General features: G+C 41.7%; 1 protein-coding gene across 6 annotated transcripts in view; it reads left to right on the top strand.

Moving 5' to 3' along the window:
- The window catches only part of cux1b (cut-like homeobox 1b), a 63,065-nt gene extending 47,876 nt beyond the window's left edge, over positions 1-15,189 (top strand). For 3 of the 6 annotated variants that reach the window (XM_044355304.1, XM_044355302.1, XM_044355305.1), the window contains 6 exons: positions 19-578; positions 703-844; positions 1,510-1,800; positions 1,942-2,130; positions 3,797-4,061; positions 4,479-5,699. In XM_044355304.1, coding sequence (XP_044211239.1) covers positions 19-578; positions 703-844; positions 1,510-1,800; positions 1,942-2,130; positions 3,797-4,061; positions 4,479-4,986 — 1,955 coding nt within the window. In that variant the 3' untranslated portion in view covers positions 4,987-5,699. Of the gene's footprint in view, positions 1-18; positions 579-702; positions 845-1,509; positions 1,801-1,941; positions 2,131-3,796; positions 4,062-4,478; positions 5,700-10,824; positions 11,029-12,578; positions 12,692-12,820; positions 12,938-13,039; positions 13,124-13,775; positions 13,833-13,945; positions 14,027-14,101; positions 14,167-14,278 lie in introns of those variants that run through there. The other 3 variants (XM_044355308.1, XM_044355306.1, XM_044355303.1) reach the window with 3 other exon arrangements.
- The last annotated feature ends 2,843 nt before the right edge of the window (positions 15,190-18,032 follow it).

The raw sequence follows: 18,032 nt of genomic DNA, 5'->3' as shown, positions 1-18,032 counted from the left end.
TTTCTCCTCCCTCAACAGACTTGTCCCACGCTCAACCCTCATATGCGGGATTGAAAGGAGGGGGTGGAGGCGGAGTAGGAGGCGGAGGCGGAGGGGGCAGCGGATCAGATGAGGCTATCCGCTCCATCCTAGAGCAAGCTAGGAGAGAGATGGAGGCCCAACAAGCTGCACTGGAGCCCATCCTCAAAGCTTCTTCATCTTCGTCCTCTATAGCATCACTATCTCAGAGGGACCTCCTGAGCTCTCCGCTCACCGCTCCCCTCCCCCCTTACAACCCCTTGGCACTCTCCCTCAAGAAGCCTCCCAGCTCCCTCTTGTCCTCCCCCTCCTCCCCGTCTCCAGTCCTGGACTTCAGCTCCAGCGTGAAGAGAGAGGGCAGGGCTTCTTCAGGGATCGACTTGTCGGCTGACGGAGCTCTAAGGCTGAGTCGGAGCTCCGAGGGGCTGGGCCGCTCTGGAAGCGCTGGAGGAGTGGGTTACTGGAGAGAGCAGTGGTGGAGCAACATGCATACAGACCCTCGCAGGAGCGTATCCAACCAGATAGGAGAGGAGAACCACAACCTGGAGGACTCCAAAGAGGTGAGGGGAAGCTAAACCAAAAGCTTTTGTGTGCAGTTTATCTGCCCCCTTTTCTGCTTTTATTACTGTGTTTTCACTCTACAGCAGTCGCATGTCTGACCTATTCTCCTGATGTGTGTTTTAGGGAATATTGAGTGATAGTCTGTCTCGACACAAACCGTGGAACAAGCTGAACCAGAGGAGCAGGGAGCCATACCTCCGCATGCAGCCATGGCTCAATGGAGACCAGGGGCAAAACTCACACATCCAGCAAGCTCAGAACCAAGGTAAACAAATCACATGCACATACGCACTTCAGCACATCAAGTATATGGATTCACACAACCAGGCTCCTTGGGCTAGAGCATTACTCTGAAAGCCTGATTAGAGCTAGTGGCTAGTTGTTACTGTCAGTCTGTCACTCACCCCTCCCCTCCCTCCCTTCCTCTTACCCCAGCCCCCACCCCCCCAATCCCTACTCCTCCCACCATCCCCCCATCCCCAGTGCTGTGGCAGTGTCAGCCAGCAAGCTGCTGGTTTGTCATGTCATAGACAAGTTAGTGTTGCAGCGCCAGATGGCAGCTCTGTGTGTGTGTGTGTTTGTGTGTGCGTGCGTGTGCGTGTCTCTCTTTCTCTCTGGGGGTGTAAACAGCAGCTAATGTACACTGACAGCTCCTCATGACTGCTCTCTTCCAGCCTGCTGAGCTGCACAACAGTACTACACAGACAGAGACAGGGAGATGAAGGAATAGGAGGAGGAAGCCAAAAAAGCTTCAAACTGAAAACTTAAGCACCTTTGCTGTTTGTTTAACAGGAATTAAATTAGTTGATGTAGTATGACTGAAGTCCCTCCCAAAGCCAGCAGGGAGAGGAGATGAAACTCTTGTTTTCTTACATAGTAACATGTCTCCTAACCTACATGATCTTACCCGCCCTGTCTGTTCTCCTCAAGCAGAGGGTACTCCCAAGACATCAGCAAGCTGCAGCCCCGCTCCAGAGTCACCCCTCAGTTCAGCTGAGGAGTCTGTCAACGGTCTAACAGGCGATCCGCTGGCTTCACAGTCCTCCAGTCTCAAACCTCCGTCTGAGGATCCCTCAGGTGGGGAGTCTCAGCCCGGCACCCCGCTGCCTCTACCTGGTCACTCGGGTCTCAGCATCCAGGAGATGGTTGCAATGTCTCCTGAGCTTGATACTTACGCCATCACCAAGAAGGTTAAGGAGGTGCTGACTGATAATAACCTTGGTAAGAAAGGTAGAAATGTGCAGTTTGGTTGCTCTTTCCCTTTCCTGTGCCCTCTTTATTGATTTATTTGTTGTAACTTTGACTCAACCAATGAATCACTTGTCTGAAATGACCGTTACTCTTGTCTTCTCTCCTAATCAGGTCAACGTTTGTTTGGGGAGACTATCCTGGGTCTGACTCAGGGTTCTGTCTCAGACCTGCTGGCCAGGCCCAAACCCTGGCACAAGCTCAGCCTGAAGGGCAGGGAGCCCTTCGTCCGCATGCAGCTCTGGCTCCAAGACCCACACAGTGTGGAGAAACTCATGGATATGAAACGCTTGGAGAAGAAAGGTGTGTAGTTCAAAGCTCAATGAGGAGAAATAAACGCACACTCCGTATAGACCAGCATGCCGTCAGAAATAATAAACAAAAGACTGACAGAAAAACCTTCATGTCATGTGCTTAAGCATGCATTTATTTTATGAATACACTCATATAAAAACACAAGCAGCAGCCTTTGAATTACACATGCACATCTGCACACACAATATCCTTTGTGCAGGACAGCAGAGCATGTTGTGCAGATCACAGTCATCTTGGTGTGATGTCAGTACCAATCAGGACTGCAGACATCACATACTGCATTAGATGTGACAGCTATGGGACTGCCGGGGGCCTGCTTACTCACAGTCATCAGCACTCCTCTTCATCATCGTCATCATCATAATAATCATCAGTGTCTATAAGCTTGTATTTTTATCATTTGTTCGCCCATAGCGCACTCTATCACTCCATCATTCTGATTTCTCCTTCTGTTCGCATGATGCGTTCGAGAATCAGCAAAGCCAAGAGGCCTCCTAGTGGCCTCAGCGACCCCCTGACTGCCCACTTGAAGCCCCCTTTCTGTGGAGACAGGATACACATATTTGAGCCTGCCAGTAGGCACAAGCATCCAGGATCAGTTTACCCTCCTGATAGCGCAAACTACACACAAGGGCGAAAAACATAACTGACCTCACGCCAGTGTGTTTGGGGGGTGGACGTGTGGGGTTACTCTCTGTTCAACTTCATTTTAGATTATTGACCCCAAAGTAATGCATCCAAATAGCAACTGGGAATAGTCCAGGCCAACAGCAGAGCCCAGAGGAAAGACATGGACCTAGTCTAGAGTAACCACATTTGACCTCTCACCCTTGTGGTACAAGCCTGGGAGGTAGCACACAACTTTCAGAGTGGTCTAACCTTGCTCTGAGGGTTTTTTTCCCCCCTGCAACACTAATATATCTGGCAGCATGTATTGGGGTTGAGAAAATGTCAACCTCAATGCATAGCTGCCATGAGCTGTTCATTTTCAGCCGCTGGTGCCTGAAGTGAATGGTGCTACTTGTTTGCTATAAAATGGAAGAGATGCTTTCATTGTTAGAATTTGTGAGAAACGCAATAGCACCCCCTAGTGTCAGATACTGATGCTGACAGGATTCTTTTTTTCACAACAGTGTCTGATGCACCATCATTAACACTAAACATTTCCAGTTGGCATGCATTTTTTCAGAGATAAAATATTCATTGTGATGATGATCTGCTGACAAAGACACTCTGGCCCACGCCTTTAAACTTTTTGTGAACTACAGGTTTACCACCTAAAGTCTGCTAAGCACTGAAATTGAGCCCAGCACACAGTGTTGATGCTGATTTTAAAAAAAATAAAAATAAAAAATATAGACACCCCCTGCAAAGAATGTCAATAAAAATTTCTAAAACAGTCCAATCAGATGGTCCATAATGGCTGTTTGGGCTTCATTAGTTCTACTTTATATATTTAAATATTGCTTGACATATTGCATGCACATCCAGGAAGATACCAGCCTATGTTTCCTACATTAAGTTTAAACAAATGACTAAAATAGGATATTCTAATGTCTGTTACATATATAATATTATTATTGAAATTCCCAATACTTGTTTATTACTTAAATGTGTTTTCTACTGACCCTCTTGTTTTTGTGTGACTGTTCAGCTTACATGAAGAGGCGGCTGAGCTCCTTGAGTGATAACCATTCTGTGGACGCGGGCTTAGTGGGGCCAGATTACGTCCAGGGCTCACAGAGCCCGGGACAGCAGCATCTGAAGAAGCCCAGGGTGGTGTTGGGCCCCGAGGAAAAGGAGGCCCTGAAAAGGGCGTACCAGCAGAAGCCCTATCCCTCCCCGAAAACCATTGAGGAGCTGGCCTCCCAGCTCAACCTGAAGACCAGTACTGTCATCAACTGGTTCCATAATTATAGGTCAGCATTTGGGGAAAAAATGACACAATTATATTTACTTATTGCCCTCTAGTGTTTGCTTTCCAAGTAGAGTGGGACAGGACTTAACTGTTCTTCAAAGGAGATTTCATGTCATTTATGTCAGTCTAATTTACATGACAGCAGTTCTATTTCTATATAAACATAGCTTTGTCTTTGTTGCAGTTAATAACTTAATTGTGTTAAATTCCTACCCGAGTATATTTTTGCATTTGACAAATCTTGTTGTATTGTTAAATAGCTTAAAAAGTACCACAACCTGCATGGCCTTCAGTTACCAGCCTGTTCCTCTTGAAAGGACAGCAGTGCACAGTATTTCCAGTGTTCAGGACGTGTTATTTCTGACAAATTGAATTTCAGGATTTGAGTAGCGTGACTGAACTCATGTGTCTCTACTAGGTCACGTATCCGGCGAGAGCTCTTCATAGAGGAGATCCAGGCAGCTGGAGGGCTAGGACCTGGCAGTGAGGGGGGCTCCCCTTCTCTCCGCGGGTCCAAATCAGGAGAGGGGGACAGCTGTGATGGGACAGAATCTGAGGGCACAGTGGAGACACGCCAGGGACTGGGCATCGGCCTGGAGGATCACAGAGGGGCATGCAAAGACCACGACATGGAGGCTGAGTCTGAGGCAGGGGGCTCTAATAACTCCCCTGCTCAGATAGACTGCACCACCTCAGGCTTAGCCGGGCCAGGCTCCAGCTGTGGACAGGGAGGACTGGGGCTCTTCAGCCTCACAGAGGCATCCTCCAGTAGCTCTGCCTCTAGTACTAACATCCCATCCTCTGGCCCTGCCAGAAACCCCAGGGACAACAATCTGCGCAAGAAGAAGGCAGCCAATCTCAATAACATCATCCACAGGCTGGAGAAGGCTGCCAGCAAAGAGGATCCCTCAGAGTGGGAGTTCTAGCTCCTCCTGACCATCCTTCATCCCTCTCGTCTCATAACCTCACGACCTCTAACCTTGGACCCCTCCTGCTCTGTTCCAGTTGGAGAGTGGACACAGCCAAAGTCAAGCTCAGCAGCCATTTTTATTACATAGAAGCTTTCCGAAAAGAGGAAAGAAACAAAGAGTGGTTGGCAAAACCCTTAAAAGAAGATTTACTGAATACCTAGAAGAACAAAATAAGAGAACTTAAGTGTCTCTCCTTTTTTTTTAACTGAGTTTTGTTTTTGTACTGAGAAAAGCACTTAGCCGTCCTGCTGGCCTCCGGCCCTGCTGTACCTCCCCCTATCACCAGCCACTGGTGCACCAGACTGGTTAGTCCTGAGCTGGGGTCTGACCCACAGCTGGGGTTGAAACCTGGACTCAGTAACACAGGCAAGGCCTGACACAGCAGCTGTCACAGTGATAGACACTGATAGATGATAGATAGAGACAGGAACTCTCTTACAAGAACTCTCACTTTCTTAAAGGAGATTTTTTCCGCTCTTCTTCTCACCTCCCAAGTGTCCACAAACCTCCCCTCACTCAGTGAGACGCCTCATTTTTCACACTGTAGAGTGACTGTTACAAACCCTTTGCCTTTTTCACTCACTGCGTGTGTGTGTGCGTGTTTGTATGTTAGGGGTTGTGTCAGTGTGCACCTGTGAGTGTGTGTGTGTGTGTGTGTGTGTGTGTGTGTGTGTTTATTATACACACCTAAAGTGGTGTGTGTGTATGTTCTCTTCTCAATGGCAGCATGTTTTCTTTTTATCTCACTCCTACACTCTTAAGAGGGTAGTGGAAGGCCTGCCGGCTGAGCTGCCATGGTTACTGATGTAAGAAAGATAAACTTTGACCTGTTGTGTCCCATATCCTATCCTGCTGACAGCCATGTGATGGCCAGAAGGATCTCTTAATTCCTCACAAACACACGCACTCATCTGAAGAGGAAGGAAGGAAGGAACCCTCTTTTTGCCTCCTTAAACCCTTCTTTTAAGGATGAAGGATGATCTCTTTTTTTGATATTGCAATTTGGTTGCCAATAAGAGATTGCACAGTCTAATGACTCTAAAGAGTACAAAATAGGGAATTTTAGGAAGCATTTTTAATTAGTACAAAATAAGAACAGAAAATAAAAGAATAACGAGTTACTGTTTAAAAAAAAAAAAAACGAATTAGAATGGAATAATGTTGCATTGTTGAAATACGATACAATGAATTCACGTAGTACTGTAGCTGTCTGACATGGTGATACTATACGTGTCTCTTGTTGTTTTTAGGTTGTGCACGTCACAGCTTTACCCGGCACTGGACCTGCTGGGTGTGTGTGTCTGCACCACCGACTAATTTTCTCTGTTCACAAACACACATCTTTTTATAGGCCAAATCAGGAAGAGTGTGTGTGTGTATGTATGTATGTTTGTCTGTGTGTGTGCGTGTGTGTGTGTGTGTGTGTGTGTTTGTGTGTCTTGTGTGCATTTGTATTTGCCTGCATGTAAGTCAGGGTCGAGGTCAATTCACTCTGAATTAAATTAAAGATTAAATTGATTAAATTCATGACTTTAAAAAAAAAAAAAGGAGAAAAAAAAGGGCGAATGAATTGCAATGTACAGTATTTGATTAATCTGTACTTCCTGTTGATCGCCATGAAAGTGAATTCACCCCAACCCTGGTGTGAGTAGTTACCACTCTCCTCCAGTCTATCCTGTATCCAGGGATGTAAGTCTTTTGCATTGAATTCTACTGTATACACTACAAATTATAAGGCATATCACTTCCTCCCTGTCCCACACAAGCCCTCAGTGCCTGTCAGCCCACTGCCTCCCCTTTGTGTGTGTGTATGTGTTTGTGTGTATGTGTGTGTGTGTGTGTGTGTGTGTTTGCGTGGGTGCATGTACACGCATGCCAGTCAATACATGCGTGTGCACAAAGCGTGTGCGATTGAGGAGTGTTCAGTGTTTCCAATGAGTGGGGTCATATTTCGTATCTACTTGCACACACTACTAGTGCACAACTGACACCCTTCTTTTTAAGCTGTTTGATGCGTTACCATTACATTAATCTTCTCACAAAGTAGTGTAATACTATGATTTACTGTAGCTTGGTTTTATTGCTATTTTGCATTTATAGTTTGGTTTTTATTCTGCTTATTTATAGGTGCTGTATTTTTCATTTAATGTCTTATCATTTGAGTTGTCTATTTTTTAAGGGATTATACTGTTCCTGAGGGCAAGTAACATTTTTATTAGACGTATAGACTGCCGGCAGTATTGGTTAATATTTACAAAGATGTACTAGTTCTCATTTGTTTGTATATTCATGAATCCTAAAGTTTAGTGTCATTTCAATAGCTTTGAAAAATGTGTTTGCTACAGTTCATGCTCCCGTAAGCATAAAGCTTTTACCACAACAGTTATGCTCTTAAATTGCTAGCTAGAGAATCAAAGGACATATCAAGATCAGTGAATATATGATAGCATATCTCTTTTCCTGTTTTCTATCTCCAATAATGTTTTTTTTTTTTGTTTTGTTTTGTTTTGTTTTTTTGTTCGGCTGTTTCTTGGGCAAGCCCAACACTAACGCTCGGCAGGGCATGCAGCTTCTTTTAGATAGAGTTCGCCCACTCGTTAATCACATTAACATAATTATCAGGTCCAAATGTATACACTTTGTCAAATAGGTCAAATGAAATTACCTAAAACGTGAGAATACATGTTAACTTGACAGAGGTCATATCTGCCAAATTGAGATTAGAGAAGTGTACCAGCTAGCAGGTGTGCTATGCCAGATTGAACAGATAGCCAGCCTATGATTATGCAGAATTTCTATAGCAGTCCATAACAAAGCACTTATTAGGATCTTTTTTGAAGACTTAACCTAGGACAGGGTCTGCAAACACTACAACACGAGTACGATCCCGGGATCCTGGGACATGTATGCCTTTTTTAAAAGTGGTTGTGAACCAAGCACAGACTCTCATCTGCATGCTAACACTAAAATTCAAGCATAAGATAGCTATACCCATGTTTTCTACATGATAAGCTGTATTCTTATACAGCAAGCCCCGTATTTCAAACTGCAGATAACTGTGTGAACAGAACGGGCCATTGTCCTGTACAGTTGTAGATATTATTAGTAACCACCTGTTTTGGTTTCTATCCGAAATCCAGTCCATCCTTAAGCCTCCCCTTTCCCTTGAATGTACATCCAGATATATTGGCAGCCTGTCAAAAAATACTGATAACCTCATTGCACTGCATTAAGATTCATTAGTTAAAATTGGATTTTCTAATGTATCTAGCAATTGTAAAATTCCTCCAACATTGGCTCTTCCTGTGGACGACTGATGTAAAACATCTGTCTCTCTGCAGAATACTGAAGGCCTATCATCTTCTTTTGGACTGCTTGGACTGGACGACCACAGTATGTTTTATGGTGATGAATAGCTACTGTAAAGTATAAGCACTTAACCCATTAGCCATTTTATAGCCAGATCCATCAACTCACCTAAACCATGTGAGATCATCAGATTTGTGCCTTTAACTGCCAAGCAGGGCACCAAACTAGTGATGTCATTAGATGTTGACGATTTCACCTGATTTCTTCATAATATGTCCCACATCCTGATCCAAAATTTATTTCTCATACACCTCATGTTGGTACTTAAAAGTCGACTTATTCTCAGCTCTCTGGAGAGGGTTGTATACTGTTTAATCGCTGGAGTGCAGTGAAACAGTAAAAAGAGGAAGAAAAAAAAAAAAAGGAAAAAAAAAAAAGGCGAGAGAACGAACTTGTGTATTCTTATGACTGACCTGCAGACGTGTTTGGGTCCGGGTCTTATTTCAGACAGATGTTTTCCCACAATGCATTTCTTACGTTGTACATACCTTACTAGCAGCGAAAGGCCAGAGCATTGAATGAAGGAGGAAGCATGCAGAAACAGCGTACACTGTAATAACACTGAATTTATTCATAGGGCATTTTGTATTTTTCTGTTTGTGTCAGGTTTGCTGTGACATTAATAACGGCACTACAGGTATTGATATGACGTGTGCCAATTCTAATGGTTATTTGGAAAAGAGACGTGTAAATACAGTCGATCAAGTAGCTATTGATTCACTATTGTCACAGTATGCTTTTGTTTGAAGGCAGGAGGAGAGAAGGGACGATTCAGGACTTTTCCATGATCCACAGATATTTTTCTACAAATTTAAATCAGATGATTCTATACACTGTTGAATAACATTGTAAAGGTGTAACAGATGCTGTATATCATATCATGTTTTCTGAAGTCGTAAAGCTTTACTGTATGATCTGTTGAAGTAGTGGTTATTCATTTGACACATTAGTTGTAATGGAAGCCCGAACAGCAGCACTGGTCACCATATTCAGGAAAAAAAAAAAAAAAAAAGAAAGAAAGAAAGAAAAACCTCAGATGTTTTTTGTAATACTTTTAGAATATATCTTATGAAGTGGGTTTTGTAAGGAAACACTTTCCGAATCAGTGGTGCTGTATGCATAGCACACTCAGTAGTACATACACACACAATACAGCACAATACACTCATCCTTTAAACCCCCTCACCCCATCCCCTCCACTTTACTTGCGTGCTTTTTGTTGTTTTGTTTTTTTTCAATCACCTCTCACATTGGCTTCAGCATATTTTAAGTCTTAAGCCATTTCTTCGTATATCTTCTCGATTTTTTTTTTTTTTTTTCACGCTTAACTGTACAATTAACACCCAGAGATCAACTCTGGAACAATAAACATTTCAACGATGCTCGCAAGACTTAAAAGAGGAAGCAAAAAGCCAAATAGTGAAGTAGTTATCCACCTCTGTTGAAAAAGGTTGCTGACAGTTTTTCCGTATGTTGCTACCTAGTGTCGTCGCTTCAGTTCACCCATAGCTTAAACCACAGTGTAGTCTGACAACCAAATGACCCGGGGAGATCTTCACACCCCCCGCTTTGGAAAGCTTTAAGATGCTTGTTGAGACTTTAGCAAGTTCAGAGTGTTTTTAGATGATTTTCCAACCTGTCATCAACAACGTGGAAGTAATAACTCTCATAACTTCTCCCACTGCTTCTTTTGTGAGTGTGTGTGTGCGCATACGTGTGTGTGTGTTGTAGTACAAAAGGCTGCATGACTGTAAAGGGATGGTTAAGATGCTTTTTGAAAGTTGTTTCCCCCCTCCCCCCAAGCACTTCTGTCACTCCTGAGATGCTTTTATTCTCCTTTGGGGTCTCCCTCCCTTTCGTTTTTCCTCATGTATCATTGTTTCTTTATCTTTCTATTTACTAAACGTATCATGTTGTTTGTTCTCAGCACTGTAAAACAGTCCCTTCTACAACATTGAAAAGCAATATCACTGTATGAAACGTTCACAATGTATTTGTTATGATTGACATTTGATTCATCATCATTATTATTCACATGCACCCTAGGTGTGATAATTGAAGTAAATCTCTTTTATACAAATACTAAAAGTGTGCTGTGGTAGTTTTTTTTTTAAAATGTCTTGTTGGAAACGTGTTTTGTTGAACACATGGATTGTACTGTGGAATAAGTATTCTCAGAGAAAGAGATCTGTTGAGGTGGTTAGAAAACCAGGAAAGGCTCAGAAAGTAGGAATGTGGGGCACAAAAGGGAATCTAAAAGGGGTTTTCAGAGATGTTTGTGGATATTGGACTGCTTCTACCATTTACAGCTGCCACAGGTGAGTCTTTTGGAGAACTATAAACCTAAATAAATCAGAAGACAAATGAGAAATCCGAATGGGAAGAAATAATCTTTTATCTTTTCCTCTCTGCCCTCCTCGACAGGCCGCTACACGGAGCTGCAGGTGGAGTTTTCAGCTGCGGTGCGGACCAGTGCGGAGCAGAAGGAGCTCATCCTGAAGCTGGAGCACGACTTGAGCACCATCCAGGCCATGTCCTCTGTGCCTCGCCCAGACGCAGACGGGTCCGAGGTCGGCAACATTGGGAACATCCCAGAACCGATCAAAGAGGCCACTGCAATGTTTGCTGGTACGTCCCTGAATTTAAAAGGTTGAACAAGTCATTGTATGAATTTTAAAGCCCCTGAACACAAATTAAGGGAGTGTTTGAAAATTATGTGGGCGGGGAGGAGAGCTGAACATGATGTTTAACTCTTTTGTTGTTATTAAGAGAAAAACATCTTCACCCAACAATAAAACAAAGTATAATAAATAATATAAGATAATAAATTAGAGCAACTATACAGAGAATTTAAAATAATGTACTACAATTTAAACCTTACATGTTAATGGAATAATAATTTTCACACATTCCTCCAATTCACACAATACAAGTGGAATTAACTATTACCAAAATTACAGCAAACATAACAAAATTATGTCTTTTTTTTAACCATTTATTCCAGCCGTCCATTATTTTTGAACCAAGAGGTGTCGCTGTCACCTTTTTATATGAAGCATTCATAATTTTTTTGGCACACTTAATGTGCTGTTCTGCTTTCTGCTAAGATGTAGAATAAAGCGAAGGTGGGAGCAGCTGTGGGATAGTGACTACCCCCCTCCCCTCAGCATAACTGGCCCCCTTTTCTGAACTCCTTAATAATTTTCGTACACTCCCTAAGTATTTATTTATAACTTTGAATATTCCTAACTAAATAATAGCAATAACAATAAAAGTTTGGGGAAAACAGTCTTAGTTCTTGTTAATTAAGAGATTAACAGTGAAAACTCAGTGACTGTGTGGATGTGGTTTGGTCAGATTTGACTCTGAACTGGTAACATAAGCAAACAAACAGCCCCTTCAAACCAGTGAGAAAGGCAAGGACACAAGCAGAAATTAAGTAATTTTACGTGAAATAACCAAAATTATTCATTTTTGGCAGAAGAAGAAGCTGATTAAGAAAAAATGTTTTCATGTTTAACAATAAATGTACATTCACACAAAGTGTCTGAAACATATCAAACAAAATATGAAGACAAAACAGATGATAAACGTTCTGTCCTGAAAAAGATTATGTATTTCTTTATTGTGTATTTCTTTCAAAAAGCTAAATATTCATATTCAATATAATTTTATCCACATCTCAATTTTGTCCCTCTTAAGCTCTCACTGTATAATAACTCTTAAAACTAAGACAAACCCCTTGAATTCAGCTTTGACGCTCGTGTGAAATTTCAACGTTGGAAAGTCTTTGTTCTGAAGGAGGTGATAGCACATAAATACAGTGTCAGTCCTCACTGACACAACAGTGAAAATACTGAAGTCTGACTTGCTGACAGCACAACTTCTCTAATTGAAATGGAGTAAACCTGCTGAGAGGAGGCTCCGCAGGGGGTTTGTCTGTTTAGATACTTCAAACTAGCCTGATTAGACGGGTTTAAGTGTTTCTTTGCTGAAGTGTTGCAGTCAGTGAGGTGTTCACTAGAGTTAGACTGACACTTCCTGTTCTCAAAAGACTGATTTTAAAAAATGTAATACCCCCAAATTTTAGTACTGAATGTCTGAAGTATATATCTTTAAACATGCATCTTAAAGTCATTAAAGTGTTGTTTTATCTTTAATGTCTGTGTCTTTTCCAGGTTCAGGCTTGAGCCCCCATCCTGAGCTGCCTCAGGGCCAGATGGACTCTCTGCTCTCCATCATCTCCAGCCAAAGGGAGAGGTTCCGCTCCCGCAACCAGGAGCTGGAAGCTGTGAGTCACGATCTCTCTCTTACACACACACACACATATACACACACACACACACAGACGTGCATATACACATATTGCTGTGTCTTTCTTTGGGAGAACTAATCCATTTGTTTCCTCTGTCCCCTGCAGGAGAATCGCTCCATGCAGCAGACCATGCAGGCTCTGCAGAACGAGCTGGACAGCCTGAGAGCAGACAACATCAAACTCTACGAGAAAATCAAATTCCTGCAGAGCTACCCTGGAAGAGTGCGTCTATGTGTGAAAGACTGAATGAATGAATGGGTGATGGAAACTGAAGCCTTAGTCAGATCTGTCTGATGACTCTTCTGTTTTTTCTTTGTGCTGCAGGCTGGAGGTAGTGACGACACAGTGATGCGTTACTCCTCTCAGTACGAAGAGAGACTGGATCCATTCGCTTCCTTCAGCAAGAAGGTACAAGACACACACCTTCACTACACACACACACACACACACACACACACACACACACACACAACATCAAATGAAAATCCTTGCCGCTATTTTTGGGTCCATTTTTGCTGTTTGCTGTTGTTTTATTTTCTCATTCTGATAACTGAACAAACGTGGTTGATGTGTCATCTTGTTGACATACGATATACTTTGATTCAATCAAAGGCCAAGTTCTTATTTGTAGACTCGCCACTTTTGCACCAACATTCATGCAGAAATAATCTGTGATACAAGACTGATGAGACTCCAGTATGTGTTTCAAGAAAGCAGCTATTTTTTTACTGCAGTCACACAAATGATGATAATGAGCTGAAAGCAACAGTTCCTGTCTCATTTTAGGAACTTTATTTCAAGTCATTTTTTGAAAATGTTGGAGTAGAAGTGAAAGAGGCACCGCAGAGTATAATTACACCTCAATACTCATCAGATACATTGAACATCGCAGACTGACAGCTCGTCAAATGTAAAAAGCATCTGAAATGTTTGTTGTTGTTTTTTTAATAGTAAAAATAATTGAATGAGATACCAAAACATTGGGTTTTTAAAAAATAATCACACTTTTAAAGGATGGCGTGTTCTTGTTGAGGCTTACAAGTCTGTTTTTTGTTTACAGGAGCGTCAACGTCGATACCTTAGCCTCAGCCCCTGGGATAAAGCAACTCTGAGCCTGGTAAGCCTCAAACAAACACACAAACACACACACACACACTCACACACACACACTCTGCTCGTGTTTGGTGTAACTTCTTGTTGAACCCTTCTGGGTTTTTTTGTGTCTCTCAGGGACGTGTGATTCTCTCCAATAAGACGGCCAGGACCATTGCTTTCTTCTACACCTTGTTTCTGCATTGTTTGGTCTTCCTGGTAGGTCTAACGTTAAAGGTTCTGTCTCATCAGTTTGAGTGAAACAGATCTGACCTGTTCACTGGGATTTTTCAGGTGTTGTACAAGACCGCTTGGAGCGAGAGTATCGGCAGAGACTGCTCGGCTTTCTGCGCCAAAAAGTGAGTGATGTTTCAAATTTTACTTAATGTATGAACAGAATATGCAGTTTTAATCATTTTGGCAAGTACCCGATGCACGAGAATTAGCTCTTAACTTTCTCCTTTCTCTCAGGTACTCTGACCATCTCCACCGTTTCCATGAGAACGACCAAAACCTCTAAGCTGTCCCACAGTGATGTCATCACGTCCCAGTGAGATGGGGCTGGTTTAACATTCAACAACATTGCATGGATAAAAGTTTAACTTCACTTATTTAGGCTCCATGTGAGGATGTAGCTTTGCTTTTGCTCTTGTGGTACCTAACATCTCCACTAGGGGGCAGCTTTGGGCTGTTAACTGTAAATCAAAGGGTTTATTGATTCCAAAATAGGTTATTTTTCTTTATCTTTTATTATGTTGCAATTATTATATGTTTAGCAAAGATTAACATCTAGATTAACACTATACTGAAAAAGCAATCATTAATAGTTTATGTAGTGTGTGCTGTTGTAGCACAACTTTATTGAAATTAAGATTTTGTTGCACCAAAGGGACCACAATACTCGGGTCTTTTTCTGGGTTGTTTTTTTTTTTTCGGAGTTATACTGGAATTAAAGTAATTAGGGAATTTAATCAGTTAAGAAATAGCTGATATAAGATTAAAGGTGATATGATAAACAATATGATTTTATATTTGATTGGAAAGTGCACTGTGAAGGTGGGTCACTGAGGAAAAGTTGAGATTATGGTGGTGGAACAATACATAGAGTAGTCATAAGTTTACTTTTCATTGATCTAATTGATTGATTGGTAAATATAGCAGTATCTCTAAATAAGAAATTAGTTTTTTGATTTGTGTCTTTAGCACAGTTATACCTGGACATTTACTTCATACAGATCAGAGTATTGCAGCAGTGATACAATAAAGGTTACTGAGTGTGTGAATCCTAATATTCTTTAACATATATTACTGTGCATGTTTACTTATTGAATCATTTTCTGGCTTGAGTTGCAGATATATTCCAAATAAAGACTATGCAGTAATTTGTCTCGTGTCATCAACATTTAAACTTGAATGTTGGGTTCAGTCTTTGCAGGAATACTTACACAGAGTCTGTTGGTAAGAATCGATTTACACTTTGCAGTAAAGCCGAATTTTTAGTCATTAAAGGATAAGTTGGATGATATTCTGGTGTTTTCTTATTGTTAACAAAATCCCATGAAAAGTCCAAAAATAAAGCCTGATCTTGCTCATTCCTCAGTGCCACAAAGCTCCCATCAGTTCAGTTCAGTTCAGATCTTTATTGTCCCACAGGAGAAAGTTCCTTTTTGCAGTGTAAAAACATAAACACAATAAAAACACAATGAGACAACTGTGCTGGTACTAAAAGCAGGGAAAAGGGCAACAAGACGAATAAAGATGAGAAAAATAAATGATGAATTCTAATGTATTAGAATTGAGAGCATTTATTGCTCGTAGGATACATGAAAACGTTTTGCACCTAATTTTTGGAGACTTGTCTCTCTGACCGGAGGAGAGGATATCAGAAACCTTAAAGAGAAGATGGATATGATTCTTGTTTTATACATTTAAGTACCCATTGTTGTCCAAAAATTACTAAAAACACATCAATGAGCCATACTGTTGCCGTGGGTGATTATACTTGTGTTAAAAACATCTTGCGCACAGTTCATTCAATAATAATGTAAACCTGCTCAAATTAAAACTCAGACTTGACGTTTTAATGTATCCATTTTATTTCAAATTGAATGTGGTGAAGCAGCAATAAAAATGTGGAACTGTCCAAATACTTGCTGTCTGGACTGTTGCCCCAAATAAATGCACTATTTACTACCATTTGAGTAAGGTTTGCTGAAAACTACAGCATCCAGCTGTTTTAGGAAATTCCTAAACCTTTTATAAAATAAAGTATTCAGTATTTAAAGAGGTCAGAAAGTATTGAGAGACGGACTAAAGCATGGTTTGTTTTGGTCTTTTCCTGAGAGTTTGACTCACAGCCTCACAGCCTACTTAGATGTTACAACAGTAATAATAAAATATTCTCTCTGAATCCTGACTTAAGTCATGATAATAAAGACACAAATGTGGGCTGATAGCGAGCATTCAGTGAGTAAAGGTCTGGTTAACAGCTGACCCAAGAGAAAGAGGAGGGGACTGACTAATGTCTGTACTGAAACACTCACACACACATACACACACACACACACACACACACACACACACAGGGGGAATGAATGTGCTGATCAGTGATTTGAGCCTCAGCAGTCCCACTGATAGCTGCCTGCATCTTAGTATGACCGAATTAGACTGCATTATTCATGAGAGGCCTCCTCTTAAAGACCACCTCAGCTCACAGCCATTAAAGACTAAAGAGACTGCCAGACCACAGCCAGACACACACACACACACACACACACACACACACACACACAGCTACCCTAGACATTGCATTGACTTCCATTCATTGTGGACAGCCTAACCCTAACCTTAACCAGGACCTCAGAAATTACCTTTTTCCCCATTAGGACCAGGCTTTGGTCCCCATGAGGACTACTGGTCCCAATAAGGTAGGTGTTTATACCGGAAAAGGTCCCAATGAGGTAACAAAAATGTGTACACATATATACACACACACTTAAGTCTCTTTTTGTTCATTAATCAGAACTGACCTGGAGCTATCTCAGCACAATTACAGCCTCGTTCTGCCCTCCAGAGTGCCATTCACCTTTCACCCCAAACTTGGGAATGTTACCACTCACACACACCTTATTTTACTCTCTCGCTCCACATCTTTCGTCCCAGCTTCTCCAGCCGCCCATCAACAGCTCCATAAATATTAACAACCTCCATCTGTGGAATAACAAAGGTCTTAAGTAAGCCTAATGGCTTGATGTTATTTTTACTGCAGTGGACGGGTCATTTCACATGGGCTGATCCTCGGTCAGAGAGCTTTCTTTAATGAAAGCTCACTGATGGGTCAGCGTTTTTTTTTTTGTTTGTTTGTTTTTTTTTGCCATGTCATGTTTGTCTTGAGACTGCTCCAAGGAGCAAATGTCATCCTGCAGTGAGCGAGACTGACTGTAGAGGAGAAAGAAGAGGAGAATATTGGATTATTTCATTTTTGTTTCATGGTCTGAATTTTTCATCTCTACCGTGGGTTCAGCAGAGAGCAGTAAAGTTATGTTTTATTATGAATATGAATTATTTAGTTGACTTTTCCTGACTCCAGTCCCTCCTGTCTGTCTCTGCCCACCATTTCTTCCTGTGTCCCCTTGTACAAGAAATAAACTGTCTTAATGGGACACACTTATATCCCTGTTATATTGGCCCCAATGATGGCTTTGGATCACAACAAGGAACTGGTTTGCATCCAACTATTATTAGTTCATCTGCTGTCAAATTAGTTGATGTATAGTTTTATCGGGAAAAAAGTCCTCTTCAAATTGTTTGTTTTGTCCGACCAATCAGGGCTGTAGCTTCCATCGAGGGCGCTGAGGTCGTTTCCTCTGTAATATTTCTGGGATTTTTAGAGGGAGTTTATATACACGTACACATGTTGGGTTTTTTAAAGGATAGGTTCACAATTTCCCAAGTCTGTCTTAAAACAATACTCACATACAGATATGTTTATTTCAAGAGTTAGTGGTCACTGACATCATTCCTCTTCCTAATGCAGTTCCAGTGTGGGGGATGGGGGACAAAATCCAAGATCCTTCTGAAAAATGCTTTCTAAAAGCTTAGTCAAGGCTAAAATGAGGCTTCGGAAGTCTGAATTAGTCAAATCTAGTGTGGATCATCCAAAGTGGCAGTTTTTTTTGTCTTTGCAGTAACACAAAGAGGAGCCTCGTATTGACTTTAGCTGAAC

Source organism: Thunnus albacares, chromosome 6 (genome assembly GCF_914725855.1).
Source record: "Thunnus albacares chromosome 6, fThuAlb1.1, whole genome shotgun sequence".
Classification (NCBI taxonomy): Eukaryota; Metazoa; Chordata; class Actinopteri; order Scombriformes; family Scombridae; genus Thunnus; species Thunnus albacares.
The sequence above is the reverse complement of the archived record's forward strand: the minus strand, read 5'-3'. Positions and strand labels throughout refer to the sequence as shown.